Source organism: Ictalurus furcatus, chromosome 21 (assembly GCF_023375685.1).
Source record: "Ictalurus furcatus strain D&B chromosome 21, Billie_1.0, whole genome shotgun sequence".
NCBI lineage: Eukaryota > Metazoa > Chordata > Actinopteri > Siluriformes > Ictaluridae > Ictalurus > Ictalurus furcatus.
In genome coordinates, this window is record NC_071275.1 from 20,094,272 (window position 1) to 20,116,382 (window position 22,111).

The following is a 22,111-nucleotide window of genomic DNA, read 5'->3' on the forward strand; positions in this document are numbered from 1 at the left end:
GAGAAAATCTGGGAAGGTTTGTATTTTTACAGCACAGAGAGACGCTGTGTTTAATCGTCTGCAGTCAGTAAAGAGTCGTGAAGTGAGCTGTGATTATTCACTGATCTCTGACCCGACTGCTCGCTCTCTAATGAGTGATAAATACAACATGATTCGTAAGTTATAATAAATCAAATTACTTATATTTGTTTTTAAATACTTTTCTACCTGTGAATTGTGTTTGAATTTATTTACGTGTTTTTCATCAGGTTTCTTTCCTACACCAACACAGCCGTCCATCACTACTGAGAAATCCACTGCATGTGAGTTCATTTTATTTTATTTACTGCTGTTTAGTTCTGTTACACTTTTTTTATATAACTGAAGTTTAATGTGCATTATGTTACACATGTAAGATGTGTTTATTTTATATTACATATTCCTTTTTTTTCACAATATATTTTATGTGTGTAGTTTATTTAGTGACTAAAGAGGAATCAATTTTTGGTTAATTTATTTCTTTAAGTATCACAGTTTAATTCCCAAAACTCAAATACATCTAGAGATTAAAATAGACACGTTACAGTTTAATGTGTTACTTCTTTAGATTTAAAACAAACATGAATGTGTGATCCTGTTCTGGATATGATATGTAGGAAAACAAATATGAATACAAATGTACTCTGAGCGTTCTAAAATCCTACCTGTGCGTTTACACACATGGAAAGAGTTTCAACAGGAATCAGTTTCAACACTTCATTCAGGAATCAGTGACTGACATTGTCCTGGACTGTGTGTGTGTGTGTGTGTGTGTGTGTGTGTGTGTGTGTGTGTGTGTGTGGTTGTAGATGTTCCTCAGCCCCGGCTGTCCGTGACTCCTGAAGTTCTCACAGAGAGAGGATCAGTGCAGATTCACTGTCATGTTCCAGACAATGTTAAAGTGCGTCAGTGTCATTTCTACCCAGAGAGAGACAACACAAATCTAAAACTCTCTCCATCATGTCAGCTCTCAGTCACTGGTTCTGAACTGATCAGGTGGACAGGACGAAGTTCTCCTGGAACACTTCATATTACTTGTTTCTACGTTGTGGATAACTCTGTTCGTACTGCTTCTCCTCACTCTCTCCCAGCTCCAGTCACAGTGCTGAGTAAGCTCTACATTACGTGTATCTTTATAATATATGTGCATTCTGTGTATTAATATCTGCATGAATCATAAAATTACATTCATGTTCCTTAATGCTATTTTTGGTGTAATTTATTAATTGATTGATTTTATTTATTCCTCTGCAGATCAGAAACCGAGACTAAGCGTCAGTCATGATGGTCAGCTTGATGAATTCAGATTTTTATGTGAAATATCAGGGTCAGAGTCAGTAACTGCTGATTTTAGCTGTAATCTCTACACTGGAGAAAATCCTCAGCCTTATGTAAAGACAGGATCTCAGAAGGCAGTTTGTAGATTTACAGCAGAGAAAAATGATCTGTTTAATCGTCTGCAGTCAGTAAAGAGTCGTGAAGTGAGCTGTGATTATTCACTGATCTCTGACCCAACTGCTCGCTCTCTAATGAGTGATAAACACAACATGATACGTAAGTTATAATAAACAAATTATGTATAGTTCCATTACTTTACACCTTATTTTCATTTCATCTTTTGTCAGATTTTTTTACTTCCATGACAACATCAACAACAACAACAACGACTCAGGCATCCACTCCTGAAGAGAAACCCAGTGCAGGTTAGTGACTCAGTTTTAATTACATTACATTAGAATTTTGTGGTGTTCATTTTACTTTGGTCATTGTTTTACTGTAGGAACACAAAAAAATCAGTGTGTGTAGTTTATGTAAATATTTGTGTCAATCAGATTTGAGTCTGGTAACGATGCCACCATCCACAGCTACGGAGGAATCTACAGCAGGTCAGTTTACTCCTTCATCCACCACTGTTTAGTCCTTTTAAATAATAACACTTTATTTATTATGTCCTTTATTATATGTTGTGTATTTGTTTTAAGCTTCTCCAGTTTTTTCAACTCCTCCGATCACCACAAGACTCACAGCGACTCGTAAGTTTACTGTGTAGTAGGTCTTACTATGAAACTAGAAACACTTAAACACCAGACACACACCTTTAAAACAGTTCCTGCTGTAACAGTTAATGCATTCGACTTGTTATATACTGTAGTGTATATTGCTGGAGTGAACTTTGTGCGGTTTTACTATGAGAATGTCCATTCATGGATTTATATTATTCATATCAGTTATAACCGGAGAATTCTTTCCTGTAGCTGAAAGTACCAGAGTTACACAAAATCATCATCACAACACAACCAGTGCTCCTAACAGTGAGTCACTAACTCATATATAACAGTGATAGCACACTTAGCACCTAGAATTTAAATAAGCCCATTTATCATGTTTATTTCCTGCAGTACAGTAAATTAGTCTAAACGTTGATCTCAGATTTTGCCTTTTTTTGTTAGATTTGTCTTCTCCACCAACACGGTCATCCACAACTGAAGAGAAAACTGATTCCGGTTAGTTTTTAATAAAAAAACATTTTATAATCGGCATTTAATGTACATTATCTATCGATTTTGAATTGTATTATTAGATTATTCGTTCTAATTTCTACAGATGTACAACAATAATTTTCTTATTTATTATTATTAATTATTTTAATTCTTTACATGTATTTGCTTTTCCTTTTGTTAGCGTTGTCTACTGTATCAACATCGCAAACCACACCTAAAGATAAATCTACAGGTGAGTCCATTTCTTCAGATACCACTGTTTATATCTTTCAGTTACGATATGATCTTTTTTATATTGAATAGATTGTAATTCTCTCTGTAGCTTCGATTGTAAACACCACATGTGGCCCAAAAACTACTGAGTAACAATACAAATTTGTTATTTTAAATTATTAATCCCACCTAGAAAAATATCAGCGTGATATAACTCTGTTTGGATTATAAATAACCTCCTGTTCCTTCAGCATATTTATAGCTTATATTTCACCCCAATCCCCGCCAAACCCCCAACTTATATAGCATACAGTTTATAAGAACAACTTCTATGCGGCAGTATAGTGAACTATAGTGTGCAGCTTAATTATCATCAGGGTATTTATGAGGTTGTTGTTTTGTTGTTGTTGTTTTTTTTTTTTTTACCAACAGCAGGATTCTCCTAAAAGTACATCATTCTGATATATCATTAATATCACATCTACGAACCGGCATTGTATTTATCATCATCATTTGTGAACTTAACATTTTGTTGATTGCTAACGGTTCTGAAATGTTCGTTCAAACCAAGATACCCTGTGTTGTTCTGTGATATTTGGAGGATTCAGGGATTTACCCAGCTAACAGAACACATACGAATGTTTAATAATGTATGCAACAAGATGAATTGTAACATTACAAAAAGAATGTTCAGGAAGATGTGTCGTAAAGTTTGGCCTTATAATTTTCCTTGGATGCTTCTCACATTATGGCAACGTTAGTGTTAATGTTCCTACAACTGCAAAAAAACAACTTCTTAAAACACCCAGAGGACCTGACTGACTGCACGCTACAGGAACCAAAAGTTCTTAATATAAAACATTCAGAAAGTTTCTGTTTTGCAGACATTCCACAACACTAACTGTAACTAAAAATGGAAAAAAGTACTAGCTGTCCGTCATTAATAAATAAATATTGTAATTGCTGGCACGTTGCTGTGGTCACTTGGGGGAACGTCGGAGTGTTAACAGTAACTGCACTTCATCACACCACCTCGTCTCTCAGTATTTTACTGTAAGAGCCCCGTCCAACAGTCAGGAACTGTTAATGATCTAATGATCCAATATCTTATCAAATATTAACACAGACTGTTTTCATTTTATTCAGGATCGCTGCCTACCGTACTGTCAGTCACCGGTGTGTGTGTTTTACTGGCTGGACTGATGAGCTTCTGTCTCTGCGTGTGTAGCAGTAAGTCTTTAACTTCATCTTTTAGCAAAATCTTGATTGTGTTGATAATTGTGACATGACTGAACGTGTTTTTGTTTCTTAGACAAGCAGAAGACTGAGAGGTTAGAAATTTATTGTGTTCAGCTGAACTGCGTTAAATCATGTTATTAAATCCTGATTTTATCACATCTAAGCATCTAATAGCCGTGTATATCTGTGTGGATTATCTTCAGCAGATGTAAGTTACCAAGCTGGAAAAGTCCAAAAGCCATAAACGACAAAATAAATAAATAAATAAATAATTAGAAACTGTGAGCTCTGAAGAAGCTCCACCCACTTCACACAATCACGTCATATATCACTGAAAAGCTGTTTTCTGCTGTAAATGTTAGCTCATGTGACATTATGACATAGATGCCAGTTTCCTTTAGAAATCTTATAAAGATATACAGTAACCTTCTGTGTTATCATAAATGACTACCGTGTGAAATGTCTCCTGTTGTTGTGTCTCTGTTGATTGGCTCTGTGATGTTAGGTCTCGACAGATTTACAGGTGAACACCAATCAGCTTTATGAAGTTTTAATAAATCATTTAAAATGTTTTTTTTTACACTGAAAAGTCCAGCCACAATTTATTAAATTCACTTAATCATAATAAAAGAAATAAAACAGCACTGTATGTAATTAAACATCTACTGGTGTGAAAGAAACTTTCTTTTAAATACTTTGTATTTCAAAGCACTGCAGTTTTTTTTTTTTTTTTACTAGCAGTTAAAGCTGAATGTGTGTGTGAACTGTTCCCCCTGCAGACGGTGATGAGGTTTACACAGAGGTGATGTACACACTCTCCTCTCAGCAGTTCTCACAGGAAACACAGCTCCTTTCAGCTTCCTCTGAATGATGGACACTGAACAGCTTCTGTCTTCGGTCTCAGTTTAAAGTCTGAACTCAATAAACTCTTATTTGTTAAATAACACAAATGTTCCTAACAATTCATTTGATTCTCATGAATGCTTTTCACAGTCTGCCTTTATCATGAACCGTGTGTTTTCTAAAGGAAATCTGCAGGGTGAACTATTTTACTGTTGAATTTGAAACGCACAATAAATCATTTAATCAGAGATGCACTTTGAATCATCCGGGTATTGCTTCTTTATCTTTTATCTTCTTATACAGCCTATCTGTGTGGATGTTGTTGTTGCTTTGTTGTTGTTTTATTTTTATATTTGAGGCAGGATCACATCTGTAATTATTTATTTAACATGTACATGTATTCTTAAATCTAGAACAGTCACAGTTGTTTATGTGATAATCAATGGGTTTTGTTTTTTCCTTAAAGAATCTGTACATGCACAACATTATATTATAATCACATGGGAAATCATCTGTCCTCATTTACTGTATATAAACTAATGTACTAATGAATACTTATTTACAGATTTACTCAACATGACATCTTAAATGTTTTGGAGATATTAATGCCAGTAAATAACTACTTTAAAACAGCTCACTCGGTATTATGGAACTGAAGTAATTGTGTTGAAGTTAATCCAACTATGCAGAAATTTAAAAAAAAAAATAATAATAATAAAAACTTTACTGAGCAGATTCTGGGGCGTTGTCACCCCCTAGTGGGTGAAATAAATACTGCCGTTAAACCAGAGAAGAAGGAACAGTGAGGACAGTTCTGTAATCATAGTCAGGATTAAATGAATGAATGTTGGCTCTCCCTAGTCTATAAATGAAGTACTGATATTAAACATCTTCATGAGGGAAGCCTGGAGGTGATGCAGTGATGATGTGGAGTGATGGGTCAAAGAAAAAGTTTGCTGTGTTGTGTTGTGTTATACTTATTGTACCTGGTTCACTTGTACAGCGTCTATTTATTGTCTTGTATCTTGTCTGTGTACGGTGGTTAATGTTCTGCTTCTGCATTCTGATATTTTGATCATAATGTGTGGTTTTGTTCGTAATGTGTGGTTTTCTGTGAATAAATTTCCAGCACTGACAGTTTAAAGGTCTACTGTATCAAAGAACCTGACAACATACTGTGTCATAAATATTAAACCCTTACCTAATGTGAATTCTATATTTATTTAAAGTGTTTGTGCCATTCATGCCTTAGTGAAATAGTAAAAAAATAAAATAAAATCATGCTGTCTGTTAGAATTTCAGCAAAGATGAGTCAGGAAACTGAACCGATCTTCAGATTGTCTAGATTTATTTGCACACTTGTAGTGTCTACAAATCAGGATAAAAAAAATAAAAAATAATAAAGAAAACTTTACTGAGCAGATTCTGGGGCGTTGTCTCCCCCTAGGGGGTGAAATAAATACTGCCGTTAAACCAGAGAAGAAGGAACAGTGAGGACAGTTCTGTAATCATAGTCAGGATTAAATGAATGAATGTTGGCTCTCCCTAGTCTATAAATGAAGTACTGATATTTGTGCCATTCATGCCTTAGTGAAATAATAAAAAATATATAATAAAATCATGCTGTCTGTTAGAATTTCAGCAAAGATGAGTCAGGAAACTGAACCGATCTTCAGATTGTCTAGATTTATTTGCACACTTGTAAAGTCTACAAATTTTGATCTAAAATGCTTGATTTAAACAAATAATCAAAAATTGGTCAGTTTACACCAGTCTATTAGTGTACCAGGGCTAACGGAACAGTCTAGAAACCAGTAGTGATATAAGTGACAGAACAGCAGCTGAAAATAGCAGGAATACTGTCAGAAATGAGCGATGAGTCAGCAAATGACAGGTTTAATTTCTCTATATGCTGATGATGTAATCTCGTGATGATGCACCCTTTACAGTCTTGCAGAGTGGGTAAAGAGAGGAGTTGGACGTCTGTCTTCAGGAGAGTTGTATTGATTGGCTATTATTTAATGCATAGATGAGAGTGACCTGTGAGAAGAATGGGATCCATGTCCAGAAGACTACAGTCATTTTTATCCTCAGACCAAAGTGGATGAGAAAGAATCAGCACTGGATGAGAATGATCCATTTATACATTTCCAGAAAAAAAGTCCAATTCAAGAATATTATTCATTTTTCCCATATAAAAACTAAGATGAGATGCTATGAGGGTTTTAAGCCGTGGTGATGCTGACCAAAATGAAGTGAACTGATACTGAAGATGAATAAATGCAGAATGAATGCAGCGTGTTGGCTCCCCCTAGTGGATAAAATAAGTACTGATATTAAACATCTTTATGAAGAGACACTGGCGGTGGTGCAGTGATGGTGCAGGTGAACTACTGAAAGTCAGTCAGACAGAATCACAATACACAACAGCATGTCAAACAACACAATGTTATTAAACACAATCGGTTCATTTTTCAAGCTGATGGATAATTGTTGTATTTAAGACTTTTTTTATAGCATCAAAACATATGATTTAGGGGTTTTCCTACCCCTTCAAATAAAATAAATAAATCAATAAATCTAGTCCAGTAAAGGTTATAATTATAGAATTCATTGATAAAGTGTAATCAATATGTATAACTAACATTTAGAATTATAACTTAGAAGTTGGCTTGTAACTGCGATGTCACTGAATGGAGCTCAAGACTGAGTCCAGATTAATAAAGAGCTGATGGTTTTACAGGTGCTTCATGAATAAGTTTCACCAGCTGAAAGAGAAAAGCCACGAGTCAGAAATAAACCTGAGCGCTATGCTAGCACTGACTGGTGTGCTGCAAACAATTATTTGCATCTATTTAAAAAAAATAATAAGTTCCACCCACTTCGTAGAATCACATCATGTCAACATGTTATTATGCTATTATGACAAACATACTGGATATGTCAGTTTCCATTATAAACCTTATAAATAGACACTTACTAAAGTGGAAACTGAATAAATGTGCTAAAACACACTGACTACTCCTCATAATAAAATAAATAAAACTGTAATTGTATTGCTACCTGTGCAAAGGAAACACTTTATTATTATTATTATTATTATTATTATTATTATTATTATTATTATTATTATTATTATTATATTACACTCCTACAGCAGTTTCTGAATCTTGCTTTTTTCCATCCACAGCCTTTCTTCAAAACTAGCCTAGTTTGGGGTGAAAATTGCGGCCTTATCTCTTAAAGTGATGTAAAGGGGTGTAATAACTTAAAGGTGATGTTTATTCATGCATGATGTCACTTCTTCTATCTCTAGATTCATATAAAATATAAACGGTTCATTAAAATGCGCGTTAAGCCGATCACGTGACCAGTCCGCGTTTCCTGGGGTGCAACGTTAATTGATGTCCCACCAACAACAACAAACCGTATGACGTTAAAAAGGCGACGCGCTGGTTTGCAAATGAAGGCCTTTTAAATACCAGAACAAGATGATATTAACACAAATAATATTCGCAAAACATCAGAGGTTTAAACCGCACAAACTCTCCTAATGACGCCGCTGCTATCTAAACAAACATGTACAGCCTAGGACTTGACATAAATGAACCACAGAACTGTTCTGCAGTACCGGAATGTGTCCGCTAGAGGGCAGGAGAGACTTCACTGAACGCCCAGGTGTCGATTTCATACCTAATGCGTGACCGTGCAAAAGTTTGCACACCCGTAGTGTGAAACAAAGCAGTAAAGACAAAAACATTGTAGTCTGAAGCAACAAGGCATTTAGTGTATGTTTCACAGATGTTCCTTAAATATCACAGATAAAATAAAATACATTACAGTGAAAGAGCATCCAAAAGCTGTTATAAAATAATTCATAAATAAACAGTTGTCAGAGACTTTTTATATTGCAATAAGAAAGACGCAAAGTTTTGAACTAATATCACCTGGAACCTTTCATCATAAAATGTCATAATCACTCTTTGACCATTTTTTGTTATTTATCTCATTGTCCTGTCAAAATATACATTCTGTAACTTAAATGGTAAATGTCGCACTTATATAGCTCTTTTATCCAAAGCGCTTTACACCGTGTCTCATTCACCCATTCACACACACACACCAATGGTAGCAGAGCTGCCATGCAAGGTGCTAACTTGCCATCGGGAGCAACTTGAGGTTCAGTGTCTCGCCCAAGGAAACTTCAGCACGTGGAGTCATGTGGGCCGGGAATCAAACCGCCAACCCAATTAGTGGAGAGCACGCTCTACCACCTGAGCCACAACCGCCCCCTTCTTCAAGAAACTTCCTATTTATACCACAGTGCTGCTGAGTTCTGGACTCTGATTGGTCAGAAGGTGTTGATTAGTTTTCTATAACAGCAGCTCTGACTGTAGCACAGCTGCAAATCACAGGTTTATATTAAAGCACTCTTTGTAATACGTTATCGTTTCTATAGTAACCGCTCATTCACTGGGATGATTTTTTGTTTTAACTGTTGATATGGAGAAGTTTTATGTAAGGATGTGTTTATATATGATTTATGGAAGGAATCTCCAGTGTCAGAGCTTTGTAACAGTAAAGCTGAAGCTATAAATGGATGAAAATAAATAAATAAAAAGTCTCATTTTTAATAAGTTCCATTTTTAAAGAGGAAAAAACACTTGGGGACGCACTGTTAGACGAAAAGATTCAAATGTGGGTTAGTAACTGTAAGTCGGCTTCATCTCACCAACCTGTTGTTGATTATTTTCCCAAAACAGCACAACACAGAGTGTTTATTCTTTACTCATGGTTAACGTACTGATGTAGTCGCTACAGTTTTGCCTCTTTGTGAACTGCACATTGTATAAATGATTTTTATTAATTGATGTATTTGTGATTTTGCAGATTTCTTCATCTATAACGTAATAAACATCTTGCTGAGTGTCAGCTTTCTGTACTGGTCTATAAAAAATACAAACGTTTTGTTCTCACAGGACTGTGAGCGTGTTGAGGTGATGGTGGTGGATATTTAAACCTCATGTGCTCAGGACAAAGTAAAAAAAACTGAGCTGAAATGACAGGTGTATTTTTATGGTAAGCCGTGGTTTTCCTGTGAGCTGGTGTGAGAAAGATCTCTGTCTCGTCTGTGGTCTCACTCTGTATGAGAAATGGTACGGTCTGTCCTCCTAATTTTCTCTTTCTCAAGGTTTGTTTTCATTTATGAAGCATTCATACATATTTATATGTATATTAAATGTAGCTTTACTTCAGCTACGTATGGAGACACTGTGGAGTTTTCAGGTGGACCGTTTTGGGTTTTCTTCTGATCAAAAATGATCTTTCTCCAGATATTAAGTAAAAAACATTGCTAAGCATTTAATATCCAGATGTTTAATATTGTTCCACTTAGCGCTTAATGTGAAGCTGTTGTAGTGATGCGTCTCAGATATGTCCGATTGTGCATTTATAAAAAATCATCACTAAATGCACTTCTATAAGTTCAAGATGTCAAGGTTTAAACTTAGCTGATGTTACCTTTATTACAAAGCATCGGTCTGATTACACGCATGAACCAGCTCATTTTACAAAATAATCCAGCATAATAAAAGCTTTGCTATCTGAACCACAGGATAAATGAATAATGATGTGTATAAAGAACCTGTCTGCATTTCCCCCAGTTTTATTTCATGTACTAACACTAAAGAGAGATGTACACGCAAATAGATCACGCTAATGACATCTTGGCAAGTGGGAATGATCTTGAATACAGTCAAATTTATCATTACAATAAAACAAACCTGCTTCTAGACTTTTTTAAAGACTAATTTCAAGTTTTAAATTTTCTGTTGTCAGACCATTTTGCTCATTTAACAAAAGATCAAGAAAAAAGACAAATTATCTGCCAAAGGAAGACGGTCACATGATCCTTGTAATGAAGGTTAGGACGCAAGTGCAGATAAAGACTTTTAATAAAGAGAGGCAGGCAGACAAATCCAAATCATGCGACAATAGCGTGGTCGAAAAAACAGCCAATGGGTGAGACGATCTACAAATAGGTATAGGCTCGAGACGAGAGGAGACGAGACGAGAGGAGAGGAGACGGGACGGGACGATGGACCAGGGTATAGACGCTTGATACAGTGATAACACTAATACTTCTCAAGGAGTGAATGCCTAGAAAGTCCTTTTAAAGGTGGTGTGATTGTGTGTGAGATCGGATGCAGGTGTGCGTGATTAGAATGAATGAGTGTTCTGGGAATTGCAGTCCATGGCGGCCATGTTTGTAGGCCGCAGTGCAGGATGGGAAATGTAGTCACTGGTTTGCTGTGATATGACAAAGACGAAAATCCAAAAATAGCTTTAATAATCTTATATTCGGTTTCCTGTAATTTCATAAAAAGAAAATGTGAATAAATTTGACTTCATTCAAGATATTTCTAAAATTCACTTGTTCATTTTTTTAAACATTTTGTGCATTTCTTTAGACTTGCGTTAAACTAATTTTAGTCATTTGACAGCTATTAAATATTCTAATAGCAGCATTTCCTCTTGTTTTCAAAAGTCCAGATATTTCAGTGTGACACTGCATACAGTGTGTATTAACTACACAGTTTGATCAAATAAGTTCTGATATTAAACATATTTATGAAGGGAGACTGGAGGTGAAAGTCATTAAGACAGAATCACAATACACAACAAGACAGAAATTGTTATAAGTTAGAGTAATTACAGTGTTGTGTATAGAACTAAACAAACACATTGAAGCTCTTCGTTTAGTTATGTGTAAACTGCTCAGAAGTGAGTCTGTGAACTTGAGCAGGGTGGAGAGCTGAGCGTTCTGTTAAACACTAGACTACGTGGTTTTCCTGTGACTTAAATGACCTGCTTCCTGATTTTATTACTCTTGAAACGAGTGTCTCGATGCTTTCACTTCATCCAGGAGCTGTGAAATGGCGCTGCTCGTCCTCCTGTTCTTCTTCCATCTGATTCTGGACATTAACTCTCAATGTGAGTCGTTATTGTGGTGCTGTGAGTTCAGTGATTTGTTCCAATAGATGTTTACAAATAACTCTAGAGATTTTGAGAGATACTTCTGCATGTTCAGTTTGATGTTCAGTGTGTGTATTAAGTGGACTGTGTGATTTGTGTGTGTGTGTGTGTGTGTGGTTGTAGATGTTCCTCAGCCCCGGCTGTCCGTGTCTCCTGAAGTTCTCACAGAGAGAGGATCAGTGCAGATTCACTGCCATGTTCCAGACAATGTTAAAGTGTCTCAGTGTTATTTCTACCCAGAGAGAGACAACACAAATCTAAAACTCTCTCCATCATGTCAGCTCTCAGTCACTGGTTCTGAACTGATCAGGTGGACAGGACGAAGTTCTCCTGGAACACTTCATATTACTTGTTACTACGCTGTGGATAACTCTGTTCGTACTCCTTCTCCTCACTCTCTCCCAGCTCCAGTCACAGTGCTGAGTAAGCTCTACATTACATTTGATGTCTATTACTGTCTGCTTTAATCATGTTTCTAATTCACACTTGAATTTATTACCACAACATGAACGTCTGTAACAGTTAATACCTCTTTTCTACACATCCATTATAGTGCTATATATTTATTTATATCTTTTATTTATTCCTCTGCAGATCAGAAACCGAGACTAAGCGTCAGTCATGATGGTCAGTTTGATGAATTCATATTTGTGTGTGAAATATCAGGGTCAGAGTCAGTAACTGCTGATTTTAGCTGTAATCTCTACACTGGAGAAAATCCTCAGCTTTTCCTAATCCAAAGATCTCAAAAGGGAAACTCTGTGAAGGTTTGTAGATTTAAAGCACAGAGAGCCGCTGTGTTTAATCGTCTGCAGTCAGTAAAGAGTCGTGAAGTGAGCTGTGATTATTCACTGATCTCTGACCCGACTGCTCGCTCTCTAATGAGTGATAAATTCAACATGATTCGTAAGTTATAATAATCAAATTACTTACATTTGTTTTTAAATACATTTCTACCTGTGAATTGTGTTTGAATTTATTTACGTGTTTTTCATCAGCTTTCTTTCCTACACCAACACAGCCGTCCATCACTGCTGAGAAATCCACTGCATGTGAGTTCATTTTATTTTATTTACTGCTGTTTAGTTCTGTTACACTTTTTTTTAATATAACTGAAGTTTAATGTGCATTATGTTACACATGTAAGATGTGTTTATTTTATATTACATATTGCTTTTTTTTCACAATATATTTTATGTGTGTAGTTTATTTAGTGACTAAAGAGGAATCAATTTTTGGTTAATTTATTTCTTTAAGTATCACAGTTTAATTCCCAAAACTCAAATACATCTAGAGATTAAAATAGACACGTTACAGTTTAATGTGTTACTTCTTTAGATTTAAAACAAACATGAATGTGTGATCCTGTTCTGGATATGATATTTAGGAAAACAAATATGAATACAAATGTACTCTGAGCTTTCTAAAATCCTACCTGTGCGTTTACACACATGGAAAGAGTTTCAACAGGAATCAGTTTCAACACTTCATTCAGGAATCAGTGACTGACATTGTCCCGGACTGCGTGTGTGTGTGTGTGTGTGTGTGTGTGTGTGTGTGTGTGTGTGTGTGTGTGTGGTTGTAGATGTTCCTCAGCCCCGGCTGTCCGTGTCTCCTGAAGTTCTCACAGAGAGAGGATCAGTGCAGATTCACTGTCATGTTCCAGACAATGTTAAAGTGCGTCAGTGTTATTTCTACCCAGAGAGAGACAACACAAATCTAAAACTCTCTCCATCATGTCAGCTCTCAGTCTCTGGTTCTGAACTGATCAGGTGGACAGGACGAAGTTCTCCTGGAACACTTCATATTACTTGTTTCTACGTTGTGGATAACTCTGTTCGTACTGCTTCTCCTCACTCTCTCCCAGCTCCAGTCACAGTGCTGAGTAAGCTCTACATTACGTGTATCTTTATAATATATGTGCATTCTGTGTATTAATATCTGCATGAATCATAAAATTACCTTAAATCTTCCTTAATGCTATTTTATTTGTTCCTCTGCAGATCAGAAACCGAGACTAAGCGTCAGTCATGATGATCAGTTTGATGAATTCAGATTTGAGTGTGAAATATCAGGGTCAGAGTCAGTAACTGCTGATTTTAGCTGTAATCTCTACACTGGAGAAAATCCTCAGCCTTATGTAAAGACAGGATCTCAGAAGGCAGTTTGTAGATTTACAGCAAAGAAAAATGATCTGTTTAATCGTCTGCAGTCAGTAAAGAGTCGTGAAGTGAGCTGTGATTATTCACTGATCTCTGACCCGACTGCTCGCTCTCTAATGAGTGATAAACACAACATGATGCGTAAGTTATAATAAACAAATTATGTATTCCATTACTTTATACCTTTGAATAATTTGAACTCATTTTCATTTCATCTTTTGTCAGATTTGTTTACAACAACATCAACAACAACATCAACAACAATAACAACAACGACGAGTGATAAATACAACATGACACGTAAGTTACATTTAATCACATGACTTAATGTTTAATTGAATTACTTTTATACATTTGATTTGTTTGAATTTATTTACCTCTGATTTTCATCAGGTTTCTTTCCTACACCAACACAGCCGTCCATCACTGCTGAGAAATCCACTGCATGTGATTTCATTTTATTTTATTTACTGCTGTTAGTTCTGTTACACTTTTTTTTATAACTGAAGTTTAATCTGTGTTGTGTTACACATTTTAAGATGTGTGTGTAATGTGTATGTAATATAACGTGTATTAATGTCTGCTTATAATTTACATTTATAGTAAAATCATATTGTATTTTCATTACTTTATATTTTTAAAGCATTTTAACCCCTTTGCATGTCAGATTCCTCTTCTGAATCAACACCGCAGTCCATCACTACACAGAAATCCACTGCAGGTCAGTCATTCAAGTTTAATGTGCATTATGTTAGAACTGTGTGATGTTCATTTTACTTTGGTCATTTGATTTGTGTAAGTAATGCAATAACATTTGAGGTGTCTTTTTATTGTTAACCAACCAGCAGGATCGTCCTAAAGGTACATCATTCTGATGTATCATTAATATCAATATCACCTGCATTGTATTTATTCTCATATCATTTGTAAACATAACACTGTCTTGATTGCTAACTGTTCTGAAATGTTCTTTATTGTTCACACTTCAGTAGATAGAAAACTGACTCGTATTTGAGGATTCAGGGTTTTTCCCAGCTAACAGAACACATACGACATTCTTTATGTAGCATTACAAAAATAATGTTCAGAAAGACATGTAGCATTATAATTTTCCTAGAACGCTTCTCACATATTGTTCCAACACTATGGCGACGACAGTGTTAATGTTCCTACAGCTGAAAACGTTGCAGCAAAGAACATTCAGAAATGTTACACAAAAACCTCTTAAAACACCCGGAGAACCGGACCGACTGCACGCTATAGGAACCAGAAGTTCTTCAGAACCAAAACATTCAGAAAAGATTCTGCGAGCTTATTACTGCTAGTTTGTTTTGCAGACATTCCACAACACTAAACGTAACTAGGAATGGAAAAAAGTACTAGCTTTCCTACAACCAAAATTCCAAAAAAGTTGGGACAGTATGGAAAACACAAATAAAAACAGAGGAGTGATTTGTAAATGTACTTTGACTTGTTTTTAAACAGAACACGTATAAAGACGTATAAAGGTATTTGATGTTTTACCTAATCAACTGCATAGCTTTTTTTTTTTTTTGAAGATAAACGTTTATTTTGAAATTGATGCATGCACTTTCCCAGAAAGTTGGGACGGGGCAATTTAGGCCTAATAACGATGAGAGAAGCTGAAATAAGAAGGTGATGTGAATAATAGTATATAAGGAACCTCCAAAAAAGGCCTAGTCCTTCAAGAGCAAGGATGGGTTCAGCTTAATAAGTGTTATGAAAAGAAAAGGTGATGTTACACAGGGGTAAACAGTCGACTGTCCCAACTTTTTTGGAGTGTGTTGCAGTCATCAGATTTAAAATGAGTGTACATTTTCATGTGTTAATAATGTCTTTTCAATATAGTACAGGGTGAATTGAATTTTCAAATGACTCTTTTTGTTTGTTTTTTTGTATTTTCCATACTGTCCCAACTTTTTTGGAATTGGGATTATACATTAATAAATAAAAATGGGCATTTCTGGCACGTTGCTGTGGTATAAGAGGAATAAAACAGTCGGGGGCGTGTTGTTATGGGAACGTCGGAGTGTTAACAGTAACTGCACTTCATCACACCACCTCGTCTCTCAGTATTTTACTATAAGAGCCCCGTCCAACAGTCAGGAACTGTTAATGATCCAATGATCCAATATCTTATCAAATATTAACACAGACTGTTTTCATTTTATTCAGGATCGCTGCCTACCGTACTGTCAGTCACCGGTGTGTGTGTTTTACTGGCTGGACTGATGAGCTTCTGTCTCTGCGTGTGTATCAGTAAGTCTTTAACTTCATCTTTTAGCAAAATCTTGATTGTGTTGATAATTATGACATGACTGAACGTGTTTTTGTTTCTTAGACAAGCAGAAGACTGAGAGGTTAGAAATTTATTGTGTTCAGCTGAACTGCGTATTATTAAATCCTGATTTTATCACATCTAAGCATCTAATAGCCGTGTATATCTGTGTGGATTATCTTCAGCAGATGTAAATTGAACACGACCCACCGTGATCAGGGTACATTTATCACTTTCTTACCAAGCTGGAAAAGTCCAAAAGCCATAAACGACAAAATGAATAAATAAATAAATAGAAACTCTGAGCTCTGAAGAAGCTCCACCCACTTCACACAATCACATCACGTCATACATCACTGAAAAGCTGTTTTCTGCTGTAAATGTTAGCTCATGTGACATTATGACATAGATGCCAGTTTCCTTTAGAAATCTTATAAAGATATACAGTAACCTTATGTGTTATCATAAATGACTACCGTGTGAAATGTCTCCTGTTGTTGTGTCTCTGTTGATTGGCTCTGTGATGTTAGGTCTCAACAGATTTACAGGTGAACACCAATCAGCTTTATGAAGTATTAATAAATCATTTAAAAAAAAAATTACACTGAAAAGTCCAGCCACAATTTATTAAATCCACTTAATCATAATAAAAGAAATAAAACAGCACTGTATGTAATTAAAGATCTACTGGTGTTATTTAATCTTTCTTTTAAATACTTTTTATTTCAAAGCACTGCAGTGTTTCGTTTTTTTTACATTTTTTTTTAAGTTTTTTTTTTTTTTTTTTACTAGCAGTTAAAGCTGAATGTGTGTGTGAACTGTTCCCCCTGCAGACGGTGATGAGGTTTACACAGAGGTGATGTACACACTCTCCTCTCAGCAGTTCTCACAGGAAACACAGCTCCTTTCAGCTTCCTCTGAATGATGGACACTGAACAGCTTCTGTCTTCTGTCTCAGTTTAAAGTCTGAACTCAATAAACTCTTATTTGTTAAATAACACAAATGTTCCTAACAATTCATTTGATTCTCATGAATGCTTTTCACAGTCTGCCTTTATCATGAACCGTGTGTTTTCTAAAGGAAATCTGCAGGGTGAACTATTTTACTGTTGAATTTGAAACGCACAATAAATCATTTAATCAGAGATGCACTTTGAATCATCCGGGTATTGCTTCTTTATCTTTTATCTTCTTATACAGCCTATCTGTGTGGATGTTGTTGTTGCTTTGTTGTTTTATTTTTATATTTGAGGCAGGATCACATCTGTAATTATTTATTTAACATGTACATGTATTCTTAAATCTAGAACAGTCACAGTTGTTTATGTGATAATCAATGGGTTTTGTTTTTTCCTTAAAGAATCTGTACATGCACAACATTATATTATAATCACATGGGAAATCATCTGTCCTCATTTACTGTATATAAACTAATGTACTAATGAATACTTATTTACAGATTTACTCAACATGACATCTTAAATGTTTTGGAGATATTAATGCCAGTAAATAACTACTTTAAAACAGCTCACTCGGTATTATGGAACTGAAGTAATTGTGTTGAAGTTAATCCAACTATGCAGAAATTTAAAATAATAATAATAATAATAAAAACTTTACTGAGCAGATTCTGGGGCGTTGTCACCCCCTAGTGGGTGAAATAAATACTGCCGTTAAACCAGAGAAGAAGGAACAGTGAGGACAGTTCTGTAATCATAGGCAGGATTAAATGAATGAATGTTGGCCCTCCCTAGTCTATAAATGAAGTACTGATATTAAACATCTTCATGTGGGAAGCCTGGAGGTGATGCAGTGATGATGTGGAGTGATGGGTCAAAGAAAAAGTTTGCTGTGTTGTGTTGTGTTATACTTATTGTACCTGGTTCACTTGTACAGCGTCTATTTATTGTCTTGTATCTTGTCTGTGTACGGTGGTTAATGTTCTGCTTCTGCATTCTGATATTTTGATCATAATGTGTGGTTTTGTTCGTAATGTGTGGTTTTCTGTGAATAAATTTCCAGCACTGACAGTTTAAAGGTCTACTGTATCAAAGAACCTGACAACATACTGTGTCATAAATATTAAACCCTTACCTAATGTGAATTCTATATTTATTTAAAGTGTTTGTGCCATTCATGCCTTAGTGAAATAGTAAAAAAATAAAATAAAATCATGCTGTCTGTTAGAATTTCAGCAAAGATGAGTCAGGAAACTGAACCGATCTTCAGATTGTCTAGATTTATTTGCACACTTGTAAAGTCTACAAATTTTGATCTAAAATGTTTGATTGAAACAAATAATCAAAAATTGGTCAGTTTACACCAGTCTATTTGTGTACCAGGGCTAGTGGAACAATCTAGAAACCATTAGCGATATAAGGGACAGAACAGCAGCTGAAAATAGCAGGAATACTGTCAGAAATGAGCGATGAGTCAGCAAATAACAGGTTTAATTTCTCTATATGCTGATGATGTAATCTCGTGATGATGCACCCTTTACAGTCTTGCAGAGTGGGTAAAGAGAGGAGTTGGACGTCTGTCTTCAGGAGAGTTGTATTGATTGGCTATTATTTAATGCATAGATGAGAGTGACTCATTTATACTCTCATGAGAATGATCCATTTATACATTTCCAGAAAAAAAAGTCCAATCCAAGAATATTATTCATTTTTCCCATATAAAAACTAAGATGAGATGCTGTGAGGGTTTTAAGCCGTGGTGATGCTGACCAAAATGAAGTGAACTGATACTGAAGATGAATAAATAGAGAATGAATGCAGCGTGATGGCTCCCCCTAGTGGATAAAATAAGTACTGATATTAAACATCTTTATGAAGAGACACTGGCGGTGGTGCAGTGATGGTGCAGGTGAACTACTGAAAGTCAGTCAGACAGAATCACAATACACAACAGCATGTCAAACAACACAATGTTATTAAACACAATCGGTTCATTTTTCAAGCTGATGGATAATTGTTGTATTTAAGACTTTTTTATAGCATCAAAACATATGATTTAGGGGTTTTCCTACCCCTTCAAATAAAATAAATAAATCAATAAATCTAGTCCAGTAAAGGTTATAATTATAGAATTCATTGATAAAGTGTAATCAATATGTATAACTAACATTTAGAATTATAACTTAGAAGTTGGCTTGTAACTGCGATGTCACTGAATGGAGCTCAAGACTGAGTCCAGATTAATAAAGAGCTGATGGTTTTACAGTTGCTTCATGAATAAGTTTCACCAGCTGAAAGAGAAAAGCCACGAGTCAGAAATAAACCTGAGCGCTATGCTAGCACTGACTGGTGTGCTGCAAACAATTATTTGCATCTATTTAAAAAAAATAATAAGTTCCACCCACTTCGTAGAATCACATCATGTCAACATGTTATTATGTTATTATGACAAACATACTGGATATGTCAGTTTCCATTATAAACCTTATAAATAGACACTTACTAAAGTGGAAACTGAATAAATGTGCTAAAACACACTGACTACTCCTCATAATAAAATAAATAAAACTGCAATTGTATTGCTACCTGTGCAAAGGAAACACTTAATAATAATAATAATAATAATTATTATTATTATTATTATTATTATTATTATTATTATTATTATTATTATTATTATTATTATTATTATATTACACTCCTACAGCAGTTTCTGAATCTTGCTTTTTCCCCACCCACAGCCTTTCTTCAAAACTAGCCTAGTTTGGGGTGAAAATTGTGACCTTATCTCTTAAAGTGATGTAAAGGGGTGTAATAACTTAAAGGTGATGTTTATTCATGCATGATGTCACTTCTTCTATCTCTAGATTTATATAAAATATAAACGTTTCATTAAAATGCGCGTTAAGCCGATCACGTGACCAGCCCGCGTTTCCTGGGGTGCAACGTTAATTGATGTCCCACCAACAACAACAAACCGTATGACGTTAAAAAGCGACGCGCTGGTTTGCAAATGAAGGCCTTTTAAATACCAGAACAAGATGATATTAACACAAATAATATTCGCAAAACATCAGAGGTTTAAACCGCACAAACTCTCCTAATGACGCCGCTGCTATCTAAACAAACATGTACAGCCTAGGACTTGACATAAATGAACCACAGAACTGTTCTGCAGTACCGGGATGTGTCCGCTAGAGGGCAGGAGAGACTTCACTGAACGCCCAGGTGTCGATTTCATACCTAATGCGTGACCGTGCAAAAGTTTGCACACCCGTAGGGTGAAACAAAGCAGTAAAGACAAAAACATTGTAGTTTGAAGCAACAAGCATTTAGTGTATGTTTCACAGATGTTCCTTAAATATCACAGATAAAATAAAATACATTACAGTGAAAGAGCATCCAAAAGCTGTTATAAAATAATTCATAAATAAACAGTTGTCAGAGACTTTTTATATTGCAATAAGAAAGACGCAAAGTTTTGAACTAGTATCACCTGGAACCTTTCATCATAAAATGTCATAATCACTCTTTGACCATTTTTTGTTATTTATCTCATTGTCCTGTCAAAATATACATTCTGTAACTTAAATGGTAAATGTCGCACTTATATAGCTCTTTTATCCAAAGCGCTTTACACCGTGTCTCATTCACCCATTCACACACACACACCAATGGTAGCAGAGCTGCCATGCAAGGCGCTAACTTGCCATCGGGAGCAACTTGAGGTTCAGTGTCTCGCCCAAGGAAACTTCAGCACGTGGAGTCATGTGGGCCGGGAATCAAACCGCCAACCCTATGATTAGCGGACAACACGCTCTACCACCTGAGCCACAACCGCCCCCTTCTTCAAGAAACTTCCTATTTATACCACAGTGCTGCTGAGTTCTGGACTCTGATTGGTCAGAAGGTGTTGATTAGTTTTCTATAACAGCAGCTCTGACTGTAGCACAGCTGCAAATCACAGGTTTATATTAAAGCACTCTTTGTAATACGTTATCGTTTCTATAGTAACCGCTCATTCACTGGGATGATTTTTTGTTTTAACTGTCGATATGGAGAAGTTTTATGTAAGGATGTGTTTATATATGATTTATGGAAGGAATCTCCAGTGTCAGAGCTTTGTAACAGTAAAGCTGAAGCTATAAATGGATGAAAATAAATAAATAAAAAGTCTCATTTTTAATAAGTTCCATTTTTAAAGAGGAAAAAACACTTGGGGACGCACTGTTAGACGAAAAGATTCAAATGTGGGTTAGTAACTGTAAGTCGGCTTCATCTCACCAACCTGTTGTTGATTATTTTCCCAAAACAGCACAACACAGAGTGTTTATTCTTTACTCATGGTTAACGTATTGATGTAGTCGCTACAGTTTTGCCTCTTTGTGAACTGCACATTGTATAAATGATTTTTATTAATTGATGTATTTGTGATTTTGCAGATTTCTTCATCTATAACGTAATAAACATCTTGCTGAGTGTCAGCTTTCTGTACTGGTCTATAAAAAATACAAACGTTTTGTTCTCACAGGACTGTGAGCGTGTTGAGGTGATGGTGGTGGATATTTAAACCTCATGTGCTCAGGACAAAGTAAAAAAAACTGAGCTGAAATGACAGGTGTATTTTTATGGTAAGCCGTGGTTTTCCTGTGAGCTGGTGTGAGAAAGATCTCTGTCTCGTCTGTGGTCTCACTCTGTATGAGAAATGGTACGGTCTGTCCTCCTAATTTTCTCTTTCTCAAGGGTTGTTTTCATTTATGAAGCATTCATACATATTTATATGTATATTAAATGTAGCTTTACTTCAGCTACGTATGGAGACACTGTGGAGTTTTCAGGTGG

At 35.6% G+C, this 22,111-nt stretch overlaps 1 protein-coding gene across 2 annotated transcripts in view; it reads left to right on the top strand.

The window, feature by feature from the left end:
* The first annotated feature begins 1,212 nt into the window (after positions 1-1,212).
* The window catches only part of LOC128625359 (salivary glue protein Sgs-3-like), a 57,596-nt gene continuing 36,697 nt past the window's right edge, over positions 1,213-22,111 (top strand). Inside the window, exons 1-9 of one of the 2 annotated variants that reach the window (XM_053653593.1) lie at positions 1,213-1,572; positions 1,644-1,721; positions 1,851-1,904; positions 2,001-2,051; positions 2,274-2,330; positions 2,469-2,522; positions 2,701-2,751; positions 3,879-3,962; positions 4,751-5,646. In XM_053653593.1, coding sequence (XP_053509568.1) covers positions 1,548-1,572; positions 1,644-1,721; positions 1,851-1,904; positions 2,001-2,051; positions 2,274-2,330; positions 2,469-2,522; positions 2,701-2,751; positions 3,879-3,962; positions 4,751-4,842 — 546 coding nt within the window. In that variant the 5' untranslated portion in view covers positions 1,213-1,547 and the 3' untranslated portion in view covers positions 4,843-5,646. Of the gene's footprint in view, positions 1,573-1,643; positions 1,722-1,850; positions 1,905-2,000; positions 2,052-2,273; positions 2,331-2,468; positions 2,523-2,700; positions 2,752-3,878; positions 3,963-4,750; positions 5,647-22,111 lie in introns of those variants that run through there. The other variant, XM_053653592.1, reaches the window with a different exon arrangement.